Genomic DNA, 23,151 nt, shown 5'->3' with positions numbered 1-23,151 from the left:
TGTTATCCGTTTATTAATAAATATTTATTAACAATTCACTATGTGCCAAGCACTTTGTTAGTCACTGGAAGTTTGGTATGAACAAAACAAACACACCATCGTTTTCATGGACTTTACGACTTCTTTAATCTCACTGGGAAGGTAGAGTGTGGATATTGCGGGGCTGTTTATCAAGCCACTTTAAATCACCACTCTTATTTAGCTTCCCCACTAAATATCCATCTAATTACTATGTTTTTAGCCATACCTATTGCCTGCCCATTGCATTGATATTCACATAGGATATCTGACTCATTCTGGATGCAATTTTGAATGATAAAGACATTCCACTTATGCTGTTGATTATATATTGTGTTTCTTACAGAAACATTCTAACTTTGGGTTCGTTTTCCTGTGGCCCTCATACTTAATTTATTAAAATTGGAATTTAAGGCTATATAGACTTAACTTGAAGGCATGACAATTTTATTTAAAAAGAATTTTTTTTAGACAAAAGAAGAAATGACTTGTCAGATCTGATCTTCCCTGAGTAACCTTGGGTTTTAAATAGCCTTTAACTAATACAACTAGAGAGTACTTTAACAGTCAATCATGCTTTATTTGGATAATTTAAAATGACAGGTTAGCATTTTTCAGTGCTTGGCATAGTCTGAAAATATTCATGCCATCTGAATGGTTTCCCCATGGATTAGAGGTGTAAAGGTTCTAAAGCAAAGGTCCAGGAATCCAGAATAGTTTTCTTTTCAAAAGTTGATTCTCATCATTTTTACTATGAATACTAAGAAACCACTAGGGAACTGTGTGACTCTTTTCACAATTAATTGGCTTAATCCGAGGGGCCTTTAGGAGAAGCTGCTAGATTTATAAGAATAAGAAACCCAGTTGATGAAGCCTGAAATTACAATAGCCATTGATCAAGGGTTACATTGCCTCCTAGCCTGAAGAATTTTCTTATTAATAAGAATAGTAAAAGTCCTCTGTTTTTGTAGTGCTGTTTGGAGAGCCAAAATACACAATATCATCTTTATTGTGCTGGTTATTTTATGTGGAGAAAATATGATGTTATTTTTCACATAAAAGGCAAAATGGAAATCTGAAAATGAAAAGGTGTAGGGGTTTTATTCAAATGTTCTTTGCCACTCCTTTGCCACTGTATTATCTGTTCTAGAACCCATTTCTCTTGGCTTCTTATTTTTGCTCTTTACCTAGTCCTCTCACATATTAAGTTTTAGGATTAGTTTCAATATCCCATTGCCTTCCAGTGAGTCATTCTTTACTCAGTCTTGAGTTTAATAAATTTCTTAAAAATTATAACACAGAACTTAAAAAATCAAAGTTTGCTTTTGGAGCTCCTCTTTTACCAGGACTCAGAAGAAAATGAAATGTATGGAGCTCCTGGGTAGCTCAGTCAGTTGAGGATCCGACTTCACTCAGGTCATAATCTCACTATAATTTGTGGGATTTGAGCCTTGCATCTGGCTCTCTGCTGTGAGCATGGAGCCTGTTTTGGATCCTCTGATCCTCTGTCTCCCTCTCTCTCTGCACCTCTCCCACTCATGCTCTCTGTCTCAAAAGTAAATAATAACAAAAAAAGTAAAATCATCGTTTTCTTATAAATAAGCGAGGATAACTTACTTTATCTAGAATTTTGTTTTAGAATTATGTACACACATTGCAACTTAGTTCTGATATGAGAGTAGTCATCGAAGCTTATCTTCATAGAATATAGTTTTCTGCCCATACATCAATCTCATGAATGAGATAGAAGAGAGTGTGGCAGGCAGAGCTTTGAATCAGCACTGGAATACGTGACCTTTGGAAGTTAAACTCTCTGAGTTTAATCAGCTGTAAAGCATAACTTCTTTGCATTGTTCTTGTGAAAGCGGATTTCTATAAAACACCAGGCAAGTAATAATTCAGATTTATCATTATTTAATATTTTAGTTAAAACTTTTTAAGTAAATTTAATTTTTTTATTATATTTGACAGTACAATAAAAGATCAGGTCAAATACATTAAGTGTTCATATATGAAAAGTTAAAAAACTTACTTGGAAGGCAGATTCACCAAACATTTCTTGCATATTGACTCAATGACAGGCAGGTCTGCCGATGCTGGGAGTTTGTGGCCTTAAATCACAAAGTATGCACAGGAGATAAGTAAGCTGATATTTAAGATTAGTGCTATGGTTAACAAGTACAAGGTGTCCTGGATGGGGACCAGAGTAACTTCCTGGATGAGAAAGCCTAAAGGGAATCTTGAAGGAGAAAGTCAGTACAGGTTTGTCAGGCAGAGATTTGGGGAAGGAGTGTTCCAGGCAAAGGGAATAGTACAGAAGTGAGACTTTAGAAACCAGTAGGAACTTGGAGGGCCTGGGTAGCTAAGTTAATTAAGCGGCTGACTTCAGCTCAGGTCATGATTTCACAGCTTGTGGGTTCCAGCCCTGCATCTGGCTTTGTTCTGACAGCTCAGAGCCTGGAACCTGCTTCAGATTCTGTGTCTCCTTCTCTGTCTGCCCCTCTCCCATTTGCTCTCTGTCTCTCTCAAAAATATTTTTTTTAATTAAAAAGAAAAAAAAACTGGCAGGAACTTGGCATGAGTAAAAGGGGAGTTTTGGTTTTTTTCTCAGATGTAAAAGGTCCCAGATAATGAAAAGCCTTATGTGTTATGCTACAGTGTTTGGATTTTATTTTCATGTTATTTTGGTGGAAGCATTTGAAAGATTTTGTGCCAGTGAATGACATAATCAAATATGTAGCTTAGAAAAATGTACTAAAACAGTTCTCTCTGTTATATTTCATTCTGGTTCTCTCTAGTCATACACTGAATTGACTTATATATCAAAGGAAACAATTATCTTGTTTAACCTAAGACTGTTATCACGTTGATGTTAGGCACTTTTGTATATTTATGATCTTCGTTGAAAGCTCTGAAAATTGCCACCCGGGTTTGTAAATTTTAGTAGCTCACAATAGTGAGATGCAAAGTTCATCATATCTTACAGTCTCATTTCTTAAACTATAATAGCATGAGGCCAAGGAGGAAAATTTTGCTTTTGGGCACTGTCCCATTCCCTACACTTTCAGTATGGTTGGCACAAGGATGTCACAGACATTTTTCCAGGGCACAAAGTCTCACATGATAATAGTCCCTCATCATAAGTATATTGTTCTTGACAGTGAACACTAGGAAACCATGGGTTGATGTGTTTTACACGGCACGTAACAGCCTGATTGAGAGAAGCAAAACATTTGCTAAATAAAACCTTATGGGGACCTCCTGATTCTTGGTCCTTCACTCCTTTATCCAGATGGATAGCAATTGTCTGCACTTACTGCCCGTTCTCCCACTCAGTTCTGTCTATAAGGAGGGACATGTCTGTGCCTCTGAGTTTGAAGGCACATTTTACCAGTGATTTTCTTATCTGTGACCTGGCTGTTGTCCCAGTTCCTAGCCTCAGTTCCTAACCTGTTCAGAAAGCTACCACGATCTGCCTTCATGTCTCTCCCAGCCCATGGGCACTGCCTATTTTCTACTGAGTGAGCCAGTGTCCTGCCCAAGAAGCTGTATTTGTCCTTTTTGCGAGTCCTGAAACCTTTCCAATCTGCCCAAACTCCTGACCCTGACCTTGCTTGGTGCCGGTTTCCCAAAACACAAATATGGAAAGGCAACATAAAAACATCACCGAATGGTGTTTTGAACAAATCCAATTCTTAGCACAGAACAAAATAAGAGATACAGTGTAATGGGGGAAAATGTGTGGCTTATAGTCAGACGGCTTTTTGCTTATGAAATTGGATCTACCAGTGTAGATTCCAGTGTGCCAGCCACCACAGTGAGTGACTTACCCACATCACTGCCACAGTCTGATCAGAGAAGTTTCCATACAGGAACTGGGTCTGGGAAGTTTTGACAGACATGCCCAATGTACACAGCCACTGAGGGGGGAGGTTCAACTCCAGATACGTCTTTCTGCCTGGGCTCCTTTCACCACACAACACTGCCTCTCAATAATGAGTCTCTAGATAAAGTGAATGTTTTGTTAAATAATGCATTACCCTGGTATAGTGCTTTGAGGTTTATAAAGTGCTTTTATTTATATCTCATTTGATTTATGGAATAACTGTGAGGTAAGTATAACTAACTCTGTTTTACCAGAGAGAAAACTGAGGCTTGCTAGATCCAGTGACTTAGATAACATGAAACAACCTACAAATGGCACAATCAGTATTGTGTATTTAATCAGTATTAAAAAAAGTCACATATGTATCGCACCAGAAACACCTTAAGTGGGATATACTTGTACTGTTCCCTCTGCTGAGGGTGGGCACTGGGTACTACTGTTTGTTGCTCTGGCCAAAGACATATTTTCAGTGCTGATCCCCAAAGGGGACATGTGTATGACATTTAGTTTAGTTCACTTCCAAAATAACACTGTGTTAGCTCTGGTTTATATGCAGTCTGTGTGTGATGCTTACCTTCCTACCTGATTTACACAGAGGAACATAGGAACATATTACATTATAAATTGTATATCATCCTCACAGGATTGCTTCACATCAGGCACCACACGGACAAATCTCCCTTTGTGTTTACTTTTTTCACATATAAAATTATTCTTTAGTCTTTGTTAGGATCTTAGAGCTGGTCTAACTACAATCATGATACAGTGACATGTTTTGCTTTGTTTTCAGATGCTTACCCCTTATCTCTCTGCCTTCCTTGGTGGAACTTTTTATGCATTTTGCAACATTCAGTCTTCATTTGTGGCTATTTTTTTCTTCAGGTTTTGTGATGAAGGAACCTGTACAGATAAAGCCAATATTCTATATGCCTGGGCAAGAAATGCTCCCCCTACCAGACTCCCCAAAGGTATATCTGAGGCCTCTTGCATAGTCTTCTATAAAGCTGCTTAATTTCTAACCCCAAATTACTTTTTATTATATGTTCTTTCTACAGTTGTTGACAGTGTTCCATTTTGCAATTTCACACTAAAAAATATCTATATTACCTGCTTTGTATTGAAAAAGTTTCATTTAAGTAGTTTCTCTTTCTCTTCCTCTCTTTGGTAAGTAACTTGCCCACACAACAGCTTTGGCTAGACTTAAAAAATACCCTAGTATACCTCAAGCCACCTTTGGCCTACAGCACATTGGTTCCTGACAGCAGGAGTACTTCAGGAGTCAAGAGACCTAGGAATTAAATAAATTGCTGTTTCAGCAAACAGATTAAAAAAAAATAGTCTTGGAACCTGGGTATTTAATGCAATGCCAAACCTCAGCTGGCTTTCTGACTTCACTCTAAATTGTTCATACCTTCCAATGTGTGAATGAATTACCAGGCTCTCTTCTCTTACCTTGATGTTTCTTAATAGCAAAGGGAATATGCAGTTCTGTAATGGAATAGGTCTGCCATGGTTCAGGGATGGTATCTTGTGATACACCTGTTCCTCTCTTGCCTCCCTAACTTTGCCAGGTCTAACTGATACCTGCATTGCTTTGCTTCAAATGAGCTTCTGAATCCTCTCCATAGTTTACCAGGCAGCTGCTACCAGACACGTTTGGAAACTAATGGAGGCTGAGGGAAGGCTGTTATAGATTTCTTAACATTTTAAAGATCCATTGGTTGAGCAGATAGAAAAAAATTTTTCTCCACCTGTAAATATTTTCTCTGTAGATTTTTAAAAAGCTTCCTAACAAACTCTATTAATAGTAAGACTATTAGAAACCCTTCAGATTCCAAGAAGTTATTAACCCACTGGACTTTGTAACATAACTGATAACTGATTTCCTCAATGACCTTTCTGCAGATACCTGTTTTCATATGGGAATAAAAGCATTTCCCCTGATATGCTCCTAAGAAGTCTATTGTCTATATTCAATCAGAAAATAAAAATGAATATGAATATATTCAAAACAAAACTAATGTGGGTTTATGTATGTCTGTTATATAATCAACAATGGCAGAATTTTGTTTTGTTCTATTTCTTTCAACATGAGTAAATTCTCCTCTTACTGTGGAGATTAATGTGATTACTCTGGTTCTGAAATGGGAAGTGTGTATAGAAACCTATCAGAGCCTGGAAAAAAAATGATAGATTATATTAAAAATTTTCAGTGAATGCCTGGTTCATTTCCTTTTTCATATAACATAATTTCATATGTTATATGCTATTTTATTTCCCTTCGGATTTCATAGATCAGCAACCTGAGATTAGTTCCATTTTAGACTTTCATTTCTAAAATATTAATTTATCTTCTTTGTAAATCTTTAGGTGTTGGATTCAGAGTTGGAGGAGAGACTGGAAGTAAATACTTTGTACTACAAGTACACTATGGAGATATTAGTGCTTTTAGAGGTAAGTTTTGAAATTCTGGAACCAAGCACAACTTTAAATACTATAAATATATAAAATATATATAAAGATGTAAATGTATGTACGAGCTATTGACCACACTTTCTGCCCACTAGGAAAAAAACTGCTTTTGTTTCCTTTAATTTGGGACGATTGAAGCAATGACTTTTATTTTGAAAATGGAACCATCTTATACATTCTAAACTATGCTTCTGTCTCTTATGCTGACTTCATTGTTCTTTTGCTTTCCAATGTGTTGTCTTATCTATCCTCTCCTTCCAAGCAGCATCGTCAGAAGAATAGGGACTAGTGAATTATTTCCATTGCTAGAAGCAAGCCATTGAGTGAGTCACCATATTTTCTACTACCAGGGAGGGTTTCAGATTCTTGGGCTCATGTCAGTGCTTTCTCTGTAATCTCCACTTACCACTTCATGAACTCATCCATCGTCTACTGCACTAATGCACAGATACCACCTACTCTTCTGACACTGCTGAACATCCCCCCAGACACTCATTGGTCTGCCCATGATTATGATGCACTTCATTTTTTAATTGAAGTATAATTGGCATACAATATCTGATTAGTTTCAGGTGTTCATCACAGTGATTCAATATTTTTATATATTATGAAACAATCCCCATGATAAGTCTAGTTACCATCTGTCACCATACTAAGTCATTACAGTATTATTGACTGTATTCCCTATGCTGTACATTAATCCCCATGACTTTATTTTATAACTGGAAGTTTGTACTATGTACTTCATTTAAACCCTCCTTTTCTTATTATAGAATCATTAACATGAGGAAGGGGCCCTGTTCCCAAGGCAACTGAGACTGGTACTTGTTATTCCTTCTGCTACATTTAGTCAAATTCCAACTGCCTTCCAGGTTCACACTTCAATGTTCACAGGAGTGTAAATATTAAGCAATCTTCTCCTTGGTTTATCAGCTTTTCCACTATGTCTTGCTGACGTATACATATTGCCCCGAGTTCTCTAATTTAACATTATCTTTCTGCTAACTAACCTGATACATTTTCCTCTCCAGACACATTAGCTTTCTATCTGGTAACTAAGTCTTGAAGTACATGTCCATCTCTGCCTATGAAATATCCTTTGAGGCCTTTGCTGAGAGTGCCTCATGTGGTGATAGTTTCCATCGATTCTCAGTATTCAGGACTGGGACGGTAAATGTGGTCTTTCTCTGGGAGAAAATGTTAGAAAGAAAAATTTTATATAATTTTTCAATTATAATTAACATTGCAATCAGACATATTATCAATTAAACAACCTCCTGTGGACCCGCCCATGAACCCAACTTCCAAATAAAACTTGTTTTTATATTAAAAATACACTTTGAGGTGTAATACACAAATAGCTTTCCGTCTTTGGAACAGAACCTAAAAGCTTAAGTTGTTAACTGTAGTGTTGATACAGGATTCTGTTGAAAACAATGAAATAAATGTTTGTGTCTGACCAACGAAGACAGAACTTATCTCTTCTAAAATTTTACCATGTACGTATCACTGGAACAGGCAAATGCCACATTTCTGACTTCCAAAGCATTGACATGACTGTAATTTTCCCAAGAAGGCACGGAAGGTTTTCCCTCTCCCCACAACTAAGGTATCTGGTCCTATCTACACACACTCACCCCCACTCTTGGTCCCTCTATAGAGCCCTGGACTTCACTTTTCAACCTAATTCCTCTTAGCTTTATAGTACATGCTAACAGATAGCACAGTGATACCCTAGGGAAGATGGATGATACAGACTAGTTTTTAATTTTGTTTTCTAATGTATGTTTTATCTAGGGATAATTTAAGTTTTAATATTTAGGGGCATCTGGGTGGCTCCCTTGGTTAAGCGTCTGACTTCAGCTCAGGTCTTGATCTCATGGTTCGGTTTGTGGGTTTGAGCCCCACATCAGGCTCTGTGCTGACAGCTTGGAGCCTGGAGCCAGCTTTGGATTCTGTGTCTCCCCCTCTCTCTCCCTTTTACCTGCTTGCACTCTGCCTCTCTCTTTCTCTCAAAAATAAATAAACATTAAAAAATAATAAAATAAAAGTTCTGATATTTAATATGTAAATATATAATTATTCTTTACTATAAGAGACTGATTAGAAACTTTTATTCTAATTTTTTATTATTCACCTTTTTAGAACCATTTTTCTAAAAGAAGGTATATATGAGGTATGAGTTACAAAGATTATTGGTGATATAACTCATAGACCTTAGTGTAATATAATAAAAATATAAACAAAAAATTTCACCCCTGTAATTTTTTCAATAGCATTAGATACAGTCTTGTGCCTTAAGCTATATATATACATGGCTCAAAATAGTAAAGAAACGCATGGGAAAATATCAAATCTCGCTAAAACAAGAGAGCATTTTACATTTATTAAATTGGGGGTGCGTCGAGATTGGATTATAAAACCCAAGACTGCCAGGGTTTGGACTAATCTGGTTCAGTTTGAGGAGCTTTTTAAATTAGTGTAGTGTTTTGCGGTGTTTGTATGAAAGCAACATTATCATATTATATACATTTATATAGAACAGTAAAATCTAGCGCAAGGCTCTTATCCTAAAGAAAGAATTGTTTTTTTTTTGTTTTTTAAATTTTTTAATTATTTATTTCTGAGAGAGAGAGAGAGGCAGCGTGAGCAGGGAAGGGTCAGAGAAAGAGGGAGACACAGAATCTGAAGCAGGCTCCAGGCTCTGACCTAGCTGTCAGCACAGAGCCCAATGGGGTGCTCAAACGCACGAATTGTGGGATCATGACGTGAGCCGAAGTCAGACGCCCAACCGACTGAGCCACCCAAGCGCCCCAAAAATTGTTGTTTTTAAATGAGCTACCTACCCATGGTGGTTTATTCTCCATTAACTGTTAATATATAAAACTGGAAAGTTAACAAATGTCCCTCATAATAGGGGACTAGTTAAATAAATGGTATAATAACAAAATTAATAAATCATAAAAATGTATATAGACCACATAAAACCATAAGTAGGCTTGAATGTTTCTAAATATTATAAGGAACAAGGAAAAAAAAGAAAGTAGTCAATAAGCATGAAAGACAGGATTGTGTGATTATTTTTTTCCTTGAAAATGTTATAACATTATCTTGATGTTTTTGAAATTCCACAAGTCGAAGTACTATGTTAAATCTGTCAGTACCTACCAGTTAGTGTGTTATATTCTCAACCATACCCTTCTGACGTAAAGCATCAGTGTAAATCTCCTCTATATATGTCTGATTTCCTATAAGGAGTGATTTATACTATATAAAAGTTCTATGTTCTGATGGCACACATATCTAGATGTACCTAGAATTAGAAAATAATTATATCATATCTTCTAGTGATTAAAAATCACATATATATATACACATACATGCATTTATCATCATATTGGTGTTGGTCGGGATTTGGATCTAATGATGTTAAAACTGTTCATGATATTTTTAAGTACAGAAATTATACATCATAAGCAGACTAACACTACAAGGAAGTTACTGCACCACTGAAAAATAGGAAAATGTGTAGCTTAAGGGTGTGAGTATTTATCCTTACAGGGAAAGTTTTGGACAGCTGAGAAGCCTAGGACTCCCCTCCACCCCTTTTTTTAAATTTAAATTCAAGTTAGGTAACATACTGCGTAATCTTGGCTTCAGAAGTAGAAAGAACCCAGTGATTCATATTTTATATATGACACCCAGTGCTCAACCCAAAAAGTGCCCTCCTTAATGCCCATCACCCATTTAACCCATACCCCTACCCACTTCCCCTCCAGTAGCCCTCAGTTTGTTCTCTATATTTAAGAGTCTTTAGAACTTTTCTTTAATAAAACACCAACAGTGAAGGTAAAATATTTTAAAATTTGTTGGAATGATAAAGTATCAAAAGCCAGAAGGGTGTGTCTTGTTTTAGCAGGAAAAAATTGAATGTGATTTTAGAGTGAGTTCTGTGGGATTACGTGAAATATTTGTTTTGTTTTGGTTTTTCTTTGTTTTGGAAATTGCACAGAACATGAAGCTGTTAAAAGCATTATTTCAAAACAGCTATCTTCACTAAATGTCATGTCAGTCACAGGGTCAGACCCATGCTGGTGCTGCATTTCCTAACCTTCCTGCCCAGAGGAGTTTAGTATATGCCAGCAGGAGGGACAAGCACAAAAGCTCCATTTGTAGACAATTCCAGAAAGGTATACCAGGTACTGAGGCTGTGGAGAGGCAGAGCATGCAAGTTTGCTGGGAAAGCAGGGGACATCGTCTGGAAAAGGCTTCTTAGAAGATGGAAACAGAGCAAGGATTTGTACAGTGATCAGGAGCCTCCAAGTACGCAGGGGCAGGGGGAAGACATGTTCCAGACAAAGGTGAAAGCGTGCGTATAGACACAGGGAAGTGATAAGCCTATCCACAAGGAAATTTCCATAATTTGGTATTACTGGAGTGTGAAATGCAAAGAGAAAAGTGGCAAGAAATGAGAACATTGGTGAAAGGCGAAGACCAGACCATACAGAGCCTTGTTAGGACTTGATTCTCACAAGCACTCAGTGGGTTTATCAGCCAGACAGTAACCGAGGCTTCAGTCCTAGGCTTGACTGCATGCAAAAGCCACTAGCCTTATGAAGAAAGGATGGAGGGTTTATGAGGCCAGCGTGACCCAGAACTGAGGCTCCAGAAAGCCAGAATGAGTTCTCATTAGAATGTAGACTCACTAATTTTTATAAATTAATATCCCATGGAAATATAATTAGAGATTCATGTCCCAGGGAGCCTGGCTAACTCTGTGGGAAAGCATGAAACTCTTGATCTTGGGGTTGTGAATTTGAGCCCCATGATGAATGTAGAGATTGCTTAAAAATAAAAAAATAAAAAAAAATGAATATCCCATATAAGCAGTAGCATTGTACAGGGGTTAGATGTTCAGATTCTAAGACCAGATGGCTTGGCAATGGCACTTCCTTGTTTTGTTACCCTCACAAAATTTCTAAAGCTCTCTGCCCTCCTCATCTATAAAATGGGATCATAATGGTTCATAGAAAGGTGCCTGGTAAGTGCTCAATAAATATTAGCTAGTATCATTATAGTCCCTATAAAAGTCTTCAAAGTGCCATAAATTGCCCTAAATGCAACCTTTTGTCATAGTTGCCTATAATATAAAGGGTGTGTTGCTTACTTTTCAAGGGTGTTACAGTTTCTTGTTATATTTAGACACAACTGTTCACGGCTCCTAGAAGTTTCCTGGTTATGCTGTTTCCTGCTCTCCACAGCATTTTTTTTTGTTATTCATAGTTCATTTATAAAAAGATAAACGACAAGACAGTCTCTACCCTCAAGGAAATTAGAATAATAGGAAATAGAGATTCCTCCTGGTCTTTTTTTTTTTTTTTTGACAAGTTTTTTCAATAATATCTTGTTCCAAAGAGAAAATTCTCCTGAGATTGTTACAGAAGTTTGGCATATTTCTTCTGGATGTTTTGGCCTAGGGGAATCTTAAGAAACTGGCCTCTCCTTTCCAGAGTTATTGGCGTTAGCTTGTTAGTTTCCAGCAGTAACTCATTTCTCAAATTGGAAAACCCGTTCATTCACTAACTGAAGTTGGAACCAGATATCCTTAAAATGGAGGTAAGAACCTCTGTCCAAGGGAAGAAGTTCTGACAGTCTTTGGGTTGGCAGAATTTCCAAGCTATTAAAGACTTATTGTCCTTCAACTCTTGTTGCTGATAGGAAAACTATCATCGCTCCAGAGCCCTTCCCACGCACACCCTCCTACACACACATATGTATCAAGGGCTTACTTCTACCCCTTCATAGCCCTCTAAATATACATATGTTTTAGCATGTTCCTTGGAATATAGCGAAAAGATTCATTTTCCTCAGAGGGGTGTTTAACATTTACAATCTAAATGAGATGACTGAAACCTGAGGAATCTGTTTTCAACTCTCCTTTATGTAAGCTATCAGAAATTTAGTCTCCAAATTTCTGGGGTTATAAGTAAAATCAGATCAAAAAATTCCAGTTAGAACCCTTAGAGAATAAATCATTTTTAATAGCCAAGTTTTCCAGAAAGCTAAGATTTTACATCCATAAGTATTATAATTTTAAAACATTTTGTACAGAAATCTTTCCACATATATTACATGTCTTTTGAAATTAAAATAAGTGGTAGCTTTTAAATGTTTATGGCTGTGTCCAACACAGCTGATGGGCAATAAATGTTTGTTTCCTTCCCTATCCCTATCCCTCTTTTTTTTGTAAAGTCTGGGATATCATTCTGAATGTCAACTACCACACAATGATTTTCCTCAAAATTGAATATATGGAGTTTTCCTGTGTTATTAGGCTTGCTTCCTTCTATCTGCTTTTCTGTATTTTCTGTATGTTCCTCTTTGTCAAGCTATCACTTCAACTCATTTTAATTCAAACAGAGCACTACATGAAGGCAAAGATAAGTGAACTAAAAAATCTGCCTTCATGTAGGTCACCATCCAATGGTAGTAAATAACAACAAAACAATAGTTATGATCATGTGAATCATTACACAGTCCTTGTGAGAGAGGGGATTGATCAGCAGGCAAAACCAGTCCCAGTTTAGAAAGAGATTGATTTTTTTTTTTTTTAAAGATTCCTTTCAATGTTTGTTTATTTTGAGAGAGAGAGGCAGAGAGAGAGGGAAACAAAATCTAAAGTAGGCTCCCGGCTCTGAGCTGTTAGCACAGAGCCCAATGCAGGGCTCAAAATCAGAAACCAGGAGATCATGACCTGAGCCAAAGTCAGATGCTTAACCAACTGAGCCACAAAGGTGCCCCAGAGATTGGTTTCTAGTAGACATTGTGCATCCTTGTTCTAAATTGATGCATTAGAGGGGTGCCTGGGTGGCTCAGTCAGTTAAGCTTCCGACTTCAGCTCAGGTCATGATCTCACGGTTCGTAGGTTCATAGCCCGCATCGGGCTCTGTGCTGACAGCTAGCTCAGAGCCTGGAGCCTGCTTCAGATTCTGTGTATCCCTCTCTCTCTGACCCTCCCCTGCTCATGCTGTCTCAATCTCTCTCTCAAAAAATAAATAAAACATTAAAAAAATAAACTGATGCGCTAGGCATGGAATCTAGATGACTAAGTTTCATATAATTGTTTACAAGTTTAGAATAAACAGACTCAAATTAAAGCCTTTTAAAGGAACTTTCTGAATAAAATCATGAGAACAGTAGTACCTGGACTTGGTGACCTTCGGATTTGATTTCTTCATGCCGCCTTTGTCTTATTCCATCCTATGATCTGTTAGGTGTGGCTTCTGAGCAGCTTAGTTCCTGGGAGGTGGGTGTTCTTAGACCTAGGACGTCAGTTCATGCATTCACACTCGTCCACATGCACACCCTGGGGGTCCCGTCTCACCACCACTACAAGAGCAGTAGAACGAGCATGAAGGAATAGAAACAATAGCAGGCAGAAGGGAAAACAGAGGGCTCTCGAGGAATTCTGATTCCACTGTGACTTCTGCTGCATCCCTGCCTCTTACAAGACTACTGTCAGGAAGATGTTGGAAAAAGCTTTGAAATTGTGAGCCCAGGAAAAATCCCTTGCTAATGCATTTTGAACAAGATAGAGCATAGATCAGTGGCAGGGCAGCGACACTTAAAATTATTTCATTCCAGTATAAAGCAGACTACTTTGACTTCAGTGGAAGCGTGAGAGTGCTCTTGACTCCCTGATACCTGGATGCTGGATAACTGTGGGGAAGGTCCCACCCCACCACTTCCGGCTTCTCTTCTCTAAATTCCTCTCAGAGGCTTCCTCCTGCACTGTCTCCAGGAAGGTACACCCACACCTGAATTTACTTCTCTACCAGGTGAGGGGTACTATAGGTGGGGTGGTTAAATCCAAGTATTTTTCCATTGTTTTGGATTACTTTTTATATTTAATTAGCCTCCTTTGAAATTGCAAATGTGGAGACTGTTATTAATGCTTCCACTCATCCCCCAGCCCCTCTCCACCCCTCAGATGCCTGAAAGCCCTGAGCCTTTTCAGTGACAGAGACTAGATGGCACCTTTCTAGCACTCGGCCTGGCCTTCCCTGAATAGGACTGTGTTGTGCGTGTAGTCCAGCAAGCCTAATCCCCTTCCGGAATGTAAGAAGTTTGTTCTCATCATGGTCTTTCATTCCAGAGTGCACATAATGTGTCCAGGTTCCCAACACCAGCAACAGCAGCCCTGCTTAAGCACGCATATCCTCAGCAGATGCAGAAATGTGGCTCCAGAAAGGGTGCACTTTGGCCTTTTCTCTTTCAAAACTGTGATACCCATGCCATTCAGCAAGTCTCCTTTTTTCCCTCCTCAACTCCCACATTTTTTAAAGTTTATTCATTTATTTTTGGGAAAGTAAGAGAGCCCATGCACACACACATATCTGCGTCCAAGCAAAGAAGGGCCAGAGACAGGATCCAAGCAGGGTTCATGCTGTAAGTTCAGAGGTGTGAGATCAGGAACTGAGCTGAGATCAAGAGTCAGATGCTTAACTGACTGAGCCACCCAGGCACCCCCAACTTCCACTTTTTAGTTCTCTATTATTCCTTTATAAAAGGGTACAAACTTTTACTCAGGTGCTTTGGACCAGATGTGGTTTGGAAGTAAGAACTTTAAAACTGATGGAAAGGTACTCAAGCTCATAATCCATGCATTACATTTTATCACCATTGGGAGTCTGAGGCACCATCCCTAATCAAATATGCTGATATTTCTGTAGCAAAATATTCAGATAGTCACACTGTGAGGGATAAATAAAGGCCATAAGTAGCATCACATCCACTCAGACCAGATTTTGTTGTCAAACATTATTTTAAAAACTTTAGACTTCCAGAACTTTTCAGATTTCAGAATTGCAAAAAGTTCTTTTAGAACAAAGAAACCTATTATCTAATACTTGTGTTATCAGTTGAATGCTTATGATTCAAATAAGCATTGTTATCACAATTCTTATGATTCAAAAAAACTGTGATATGAGGTGATGGTTGTACATCTCTATGAATATACTAAAAACTATTGAATTATACACTTTAAAGTGGTGAGTTGTAAGGTATGTGAATTATACCTTGATGAAGCTATGGAAGAAAAGGTTACAAAGAAAAAAACTCTGTAATACCCTCTTCACTTGTACTTCCCTTTAGCCCCGGACACCCCACCTTCAGGGAAGTATCATTGAGATCTGCCTACTTTTCATATGCTTATCTTAACATTCTGTATACACACAGAAACCACAGATGTGTATATGTGCACTTTTTCTCTTTTGGACAAAAGTCAGACCACTCTTCATAGATCTGCATCTGCTGTTGTTTTTAAATTCAACAATGTACCCTGGGCATATTTCTGAAGCAGCCCATGTAAAACTCTTCCATTACTTATAATGGCTGCCTAGTGTTCTGTTGTGCAGATATACAATAATTTATACATCCTGCTCCCTATTAGAGACATTTAAGTTCTGAGTTTTTTACTATCACAAGCAATGCTGCAGTGAACTTTAATGTAAGCAGTGTTTTAGGTAACAATGTATTATTACTGCAGGGTAGATTTCTAGAAATGGGATTTTTGGGTCGTGGAGTGTTTAAACCTTAACAGATTCCACCAAATTGCCTAACAAAACAGTTTTTCCAATTTACAATCCAAATGAATGAGTAAGCCCATATCCTTCCCTCCCCTAGATGTTTTCACACTTGAAAAAATTTGCCCATTGTTTACTTAAACAAAGGAACTCCTCTTACTATTTCATTAAAAGGGTTGGAATTAGCTGGATGGTCTTAATAGGATTGCCTCTAAAATATATAGTCTAGATCAGGGTTTCTCACAATCTGATCTGAAGACCACCTGCACCAGAATCTCCTTAGGGAGCTTTTTTTAAAAATGAAAATTCCTTGTTCCAGCCAGACCCACTGAATCAGATGCATGAAAGGTAGAGGTGAGGCACAGCTGTATTGGAGCTGCCTCATAATGTCTCCAAGACCCAATTGTTAATTTTCATATTTTTTTAAGCTGTTTGCTAATTACAACCATCATTAAAAATAAAGGCAGTAGATACTCAAAAATCATCTCCTAATTATTTTACTGCAGTTTACTATGACTGCTCTTGGGGATATTTAAGTGATTATTTCTATTGTATCTGTATGGTGGAGAGAAAATAAAATGGCATGTTAACTGCTCATCTCTTCCCAACCCAGTGTTCAGTGATGTCACATTGATAACTTGAAATCAAGTATGGTAGGAAAATTTACATTATGGAAATTGACAAATGCTATAGATCAGTGGTTGAGAAATTAAAAAAAAAATTAATGTTTTAATTATTTCTGAGAGAGAGACAGCATGAGCAGGGGAGGGTCAGAGAGAGAGGGAGACACAGAATCTGAAACAGGCTCCAGGCTCTGAACTAGCTGTCAGCCCAGGCCAATGCGGGGCCCGAGCCCAGAACTGTGAGCTCATGACCTGAGCTGAAGTCGCACGCTTAAACGACTGAGCCACCCAGGCGCCCCTGTTGGTTGTTTCAGTAACCAAAAATGTCAACAAATATTCTTGTCTGAATTACTCCTCCATTACAACTATATATTGGCTATGGAAAAGTTCAGCAAAAATTAAGGAAAGGATTCTATGAAATTCAACTGGTGATGTGGAATTTACAATAAAGAATATTATATATTCCGTTATCACTGATGAATTATGTGCTGCATATCTCTTATATTAACAAAAACAACAATATATTTATATGTACATACAAGCATATTTTTCCCCAGAGACAACAATATGTTACCAGCACACCAGGGAACCCTGAATTTTGAAATTTTAATGAGCTGCCCAGTTGATTTTGATGCAAACTAAAATTTAAAAACTGAGGCTCAGATTTTCCTAGTAAGAATTGAGTTCCTTCTACATTTTTTTTCCCTGTACTACGGATGTGTCAGGGCAATCTCCTGGGGCTTGGGACATGAGCAGAATAATTTGCATTTACCAAAATAAGTATAATTAAATCTCAATTCTCTTAAGAAAGGGGAAGCTTTGAAAGAGGAAAATGCATTTAATTACTGCCTGGTTATCCTAGCACTTTCTTGATTTCACGTAGAAATTTGAAGGAGAGTTTATTTTTATTCTTAACTTTTTCAAAAAATTCGGTGTTTAGATTTTAAAATGCCATAATAGTAGAAGCCACGTACAATGCATAGATGACTGTCTTGGATATCTCCCTCCCTATTTATAGGTGTGCAAATGTTTCTTCTTTACACTTAATTGAGATGAACCTTTTGGAAGGGTAGCAAAAATTAGTTATATCCTCCCCCCATTATTTACACTTTTACTTGTTTTCTTAATGTTTTATATATTTCTGAGAGAGAGGGAGAGGGAGAGGGAGACACAGAATCCAAAGACAGGCTCCAGGCTCTGAGCCGGCAGTCAGCACAGAGCCCGATGCAGGGCTCAAACCCACGAACCGTGAGATCATGACCTGAGCCGAAGTCTGACGCTTAACCAACTGAGCCACCCAGGCACCCGCTGTACTTTTACTTTTTTAGTGTTTATTTAGATTGATTGATTGATTGATTGAGGGGGGGGGGGAGAGAAAGAAACTCACACAAGCTCCATGCTGTCAGCAGAGTCCATTGCAGGACTCGGTTCTATGAATCATGAGATCATGACCTGAGTAGAATCAAGAGTCAGAAGCTTAACTGACTGAGCCACCCAGGCATCCTTTACATTTTTATTTTTAAGTGGAGTGTATGGAATGACAGGGACTACAATTTAAGAGAAAAGCAGAGACCAATTCTGAGAGAGAAATGACTGGCACGTACTTGGGAACATTCCACCTACACAGAATTTCCATAGCTTCTTAGTCCTTTTCAGCTAAGAGATGGAAACGTGGTTAAGAATTGTTAAGAAGAAAACTGTAAGTTTTCTTTTCTTCTGAGATAAAAAAGGAGTAAAAACCATAGATCTTATGAGTTGTATACTAACTTGCTTTTAACATGCTGGTTTTTAACACCAGAGCCTGAGGCTTCAGGGTGATACAGTAAGAACAATGTCCCTGAAAGGATCATCTAGCCTAACCCCTCTGTTTTACAGAAATGGGGATCGATGCTGAGAAAGGTTAAGTGATTTGCCTAAGGTGATATAGCTACTAGTCCAATGCTATTAAAAACCAAAATAATTTAATTTGTGTTGGATTTCTAGTTTGTCTATGAGCGAAAGTTCATGCCCTGACTATATAAATCAAATAATGGAGTCAGTGTTTCTAAGAGTCCTTTGAACTACCAGGAACCAGGAGGAATGAGCTCATTGATGCACAACAGAATAAATACGGATAGAAATGGAGTCGTTTTACCTCATCTCATTTCTGCCTTTCATCCTGATGTATGAAGTAATCCACTTCCCTTCTCAAGCAGGGATATTTCTGAATCAGGTTGCTTGATGGTACCACTTATTTCAGAAGAATTGTAATCGGATGTTCTTCATGTTCATGTCTACCCTGCATTGTACACAAGCAGCTTGATGTGAGTCATGGGAATGATTTTAGGACTATCAGTACCTCTCAAATGATCCAAAAGAAGCCTATTATCCTGCAATATCTTTTTGCTCTTGTCAATCTCGTCACATAAATGTGAGCTCCCTGATTCCCTACCTTTTTCACTTTGCTAATCATCCTCAGTATGGAAGACTAATGATCCTTATTCATCTCATTCATTCCATGGGACACCTGTTTATTTTAATACGTAAATATGGTCATTAAGCAGCAGAAATTACATTTTCATTCATTTGGTTATGAGAAGATGTATAAAACACTGCAGTATTATTTCTTTTTTAAAGAATATAGTCAGAACATTTTTATCCCTTAAAATGTGTTTTTTAAAGCAATTTGACATTGAACAATGTAACATTTACCTTAAATGATGTCTTTTTGAGGAAAGAAACGTCCCCTAATACCATTTAATTTTCCATAGTTTGAATTTATTTTCTAGTTGTTTTCGAAGAAAAGCTTATATTTTACCTTCATTTACTCCTTTGCAACTCATGCCTTTATAATCACTCCTACTTATTAACTCCTCTTCTGAAGTTGGTCAGGGCTACATAGTCCCATCTAATTAGTTCTACTTAAATTAATATCAGATAACATTTCATTTTTTAACCAAAAGAAATTAAGAGGAGAAATAAAGTTACTTGCCCATTGGCTCACATAAAAAGTCACTTGCCCATTGCAATTATGTTTCAGTGAAATCTAGTTCAGGGTACTGACACTTTCCAAGGCGTCATCCTCGGACGTCACCCATTTTGCCCATAGTCCAGCTAGTCTCCTACCCTTCGCCCTGTCTCTCGCTACTCCCCTTCATTGCCTTAGCATGTTTACATTTGCCTCCTATGTTCTAAGAATTCTGGCAAAAGATAGAAATTTTTAAGAATATATGCCAGGATTTGCACCTTCCATTTTCCATTTACTATTAATACCCTTTTATGGTAGTTGACTGTCTTACTTGTGAAATGGAAAAGTTACCCTCAATAAATATATGACCAAAAAGGCATTTGATGAAAATGATTCAATTATAATATTTAGTGATGTTTACAGAATATTGTTAAAAAAAAAAAAAAAGAATCCAACCTTCCCTAGGCCTGGAAGAAACCCCACTAACCTGCCTGTTTCTGCCAATGGAAACATTTCTCTCTTCTTCATTCAGTTTGAAAACCCTTCATCCTGTTCTCCATTTCTTCTCATTACATATAAATTCTTTATCTTTGAAAACTCTGAAGAGTTTTTCTTCTTGTAGGACTATTTCTCCTCCCCACACTTGTGTAGCCCTGTGTTTTTGCAAGTGTTTCTTATTCTTGTTTTTCTAACATAAGTGTGATAAATTACTGAAAGAAGGATAAAATCTGATCAGTATCCACAGTCCCTTCTACACTAATCTTTTATCTTATAGTATAAAGACTTGCTTAAGGACTAAGGGAGTTTTGAGAGATAATTTGGGTCACAAAGGGGTTTCAATGGTTTTTCAGTAATATAGAAGTGCTACTTAGCACCTATATACTACCTCTCAACTCTGAAGTGCTTTATAAATGTTACTTTATTCACATTACAATATAAACATATTGAGTGACTGAAAATTAATGCTAAATCAAATATATGAACTCTAATGTTTAAAGTGTATCCCCTAATTAATACCAAGAACTACATGCATGCATAATTATATGTAAATTAGAATTTTTAGATTAAGTTTTTTCATTGAAGAACCAAGCACAATACACAATAGTATTTTAAAATGATAAAGATAATTGGGTGGAAAATTTAGCCACTGATTTTAGATTGAGCTTCAAAAGGCATACATTGCAGTTAAATTACTGCATTTGCAGAATATGAACTTCCTGTTTTCAAAACAAGGTAGGATAGTGCTGCCATACTGTACCCTCTTTTTGTTTAGCATTCATGAGCATTTAGAGACTTAAGTTAAATAAAAGGTGGAGAACGTAACACATTGCACAAGGAGGTAACAATTCTCAAGGAGGTGAAAGGTTAACTTTTTATATGCATAAAAAAAACTTTCAAATAATTTTTAAAATTATGATAGAGCATTTTATATGAGAAACATTTTTAGCTTTATATTTCAAATTGAATTTAAAACAGTATCGTTGAATAAAACTTTTAAAGTCCCAGGGCGCCTGGATGCCATAGTCAGTCAAGTGTCAGACTCTTAATCTGGATTTGGGTCATGTTCTCACTGTTCTTGAGTTTGAGTCCCACCTTCTTGGGAATCTGTCTCTCCTTCTGCCTGCCCCTCCCCATTTGTGTGATCTCTCTCAAAATAAACAAACTTAAAAAAATAATAAAAAAAACTTTTCAAGTCCCTTTTCATTCCGTTATTCACTTAATACTTTTTCTGTGGTTCCTAGACTTTTGTATGTACATTCAGCCCTCTCAGTGGGGAGAACAGACAAAAATGGGGAAGAATGCAGAAGAAAATTTAGATTATCATTTTTAAAATGAATATATGTTAAAAGCACAGATGCAGGAGTTTAAGAAAGTTGATTGAGCTTTCACTGAGAGAAAGGGACAAAATATTTCACAGTCACTACGTATGACTTTTAAAATAGTCCAATTTAACTAGAAGCTGGTTAAATGTGCTGGGTTTTACCTAAAAGACAACTCCAGAAAGACTAATGATGTTTACATATGGCATATCCATAACATAAAGATTTAAAACTTAATGCCTCAGGAGTGGGACACAAATGGAGGGTTTTCTCTCCTGAGCTGGGTGCCGATTGCAAGGGTATGTTAGCTTTTTTAAGTTCTTCAAGCTTAAGTACCTTCTGATTTGTGCACTTTTCTGTATATTATATAGCTCAACAAAAAGTTTGAAAATCAATCAATAATTTAAAAACTCAGTGCCATTTTAAAAAAATACTGTTATTTACTTAGAGTCGGTGGATTTTATCTTTTACTTCCTTAGAATTATGATTCTGGAGCAGTTTTGTAATTCTGAGAGAAGAAATCATATAAACCCTAAGCTTTGCTGTAGATACCTTTTTTTTTTTTTTTTTTTAGCATTCATAAAAGAAGGAAACAGGAAGGTGCTTTGACATTAGTCATGCCCTAACATCCTCCACCAGCAGAATGATTATAAAAGCACATTGGTGAGCTTGCCTGCCTGCCTTCCATTTGATCTCTTTTGGGAACAGTACAGGCCATCATTTGTGCAAGTTATCTTCTTGCAAGATGGATAAATGCATTTTCTCTTTCTTGCCATGGGACAAATGGAAGCTAGTAATTTCTAGTCCCATAGCAGTGAATACAAAATCAAAAGAGGCTAACTTGCTGCAGTGACAGCCTCAAAAGGCATTCTTTTTTTAAGGATTTTTTTTTCATATTTCTGGTTTATTTAGCACCAAAGCTAGTCTGCTATACCAGCTCTCAATGGCCTCCAGGTTGTGTCTGTATTAGCAGTGCCTCTATCACAGTTATATTTGCTAAGCAGATACATATTTGCTGTGACAGCTCAAGGTGTTCATGCTTTTTGAGTGGAGATTAATTTATATCAGCAGATCTGTAACTGGAAAGTACTGATATTCTGAGTCTGTGATTTCAGGGATCCGTGAATTCTCTAGGAGCAACTTGGTGCTTCAGATTTTGTTTTGAAGAAATTCTTAATTAAAAAAAAAGCTTCCAGGTATACATCTTCTGATTAATTTGGAGGATCATTTTTTACTGAGTACTGTCAAGTGACTTTAAGACTTGCACTTATGATACAGGTGGTACCACAAAAGCAATAAAGGAGCTGTGTATTAGCTTCATTAAAACCAGAGTGAACATAGGAAAAGGTCCCAATTTCCTTTTCCCTCAGCTGTTCCCTCTTTGCTTCCTGTGTTGTGTCCATTTCATCAGCTGCAGCATTTCCAGTGTACAGAAAGAACCTTTTATTCTATAGCCACACAGTCCAACTGTATAGAAATATTTTTAAATTTTTTTTTTGAAATATTTTAAAATTTTTAACAACCTGGTCCAATGGACAAAACTGACAGCAATCTGTTCCAATGCAAAGGCAACTGACTATGTTGCATCAATTAAGAGACCGCACTCTCTCCTCTCCCAAGGGATTTTCCAAGTAATTTTGTCTACATGAAAATTTTCCTGACTTTAGAAATGAATCCCCAAGTAATCTCCCATTCTTGGTCACCTTGGGAGCCATGATGTAATCTCAGAAACACATCATCTGTCCCATTAAATTAATATTGTTCATTTAGAACAAAGAACTATAAGGCAAAGATCAAGCAA

The 23,151-nt window shown here is 37.2% G+C and overlaps 1 protein-coding gene across 10 annotated transcripts in view; it reads left to right on the top strand.

The window, feature by feature from the left end:
• Positions 1–23,151, top strand: part of PAM (peptidylglycine alpha-amidating monooxygenase) — a 118,067-nt gene that overhangs the window by 18,240 nt on the left and 76,676 nt on the right. For all 10 annotated transcript variants that reach the window (XM_039216958.1, XM_039216957.1, XM_039216955.1 and 7 more), the window contains exons 3-4: positions 4,787–4,872; positions 6,275–6,358. In XM_039216958.1, coding sequence (XP_039072889.1) covers positions 4,787–4,872; positions 6,275–6,358 — 170 coding nt within the window. The remainder of the gene's footprint in view (positions 1–4,786; positions 4,873–6,274; positions 6,359–23,151) is intronic.

This window comes from Hyaena hyaena, unplaced genomic scaffold (assembly GCF_003009895.1).
Source record: "Hyaena hyaena isolate Hyena2069 unplaced genomic scaffold, ASM300989v1 scaffold_661, whole genome shotgun sequence".
Taxonomy (NCBI): Eukaryota; Metazoa; Chordata; class Mammalia; order Carnivora; family Hyaenidae; genus Hyaena; species Hyaena hyaena.
Note: the sequence above shows the minus strand (reverse complement) of the source record. Positions and strands in the feature narration are given on the sequence as shown.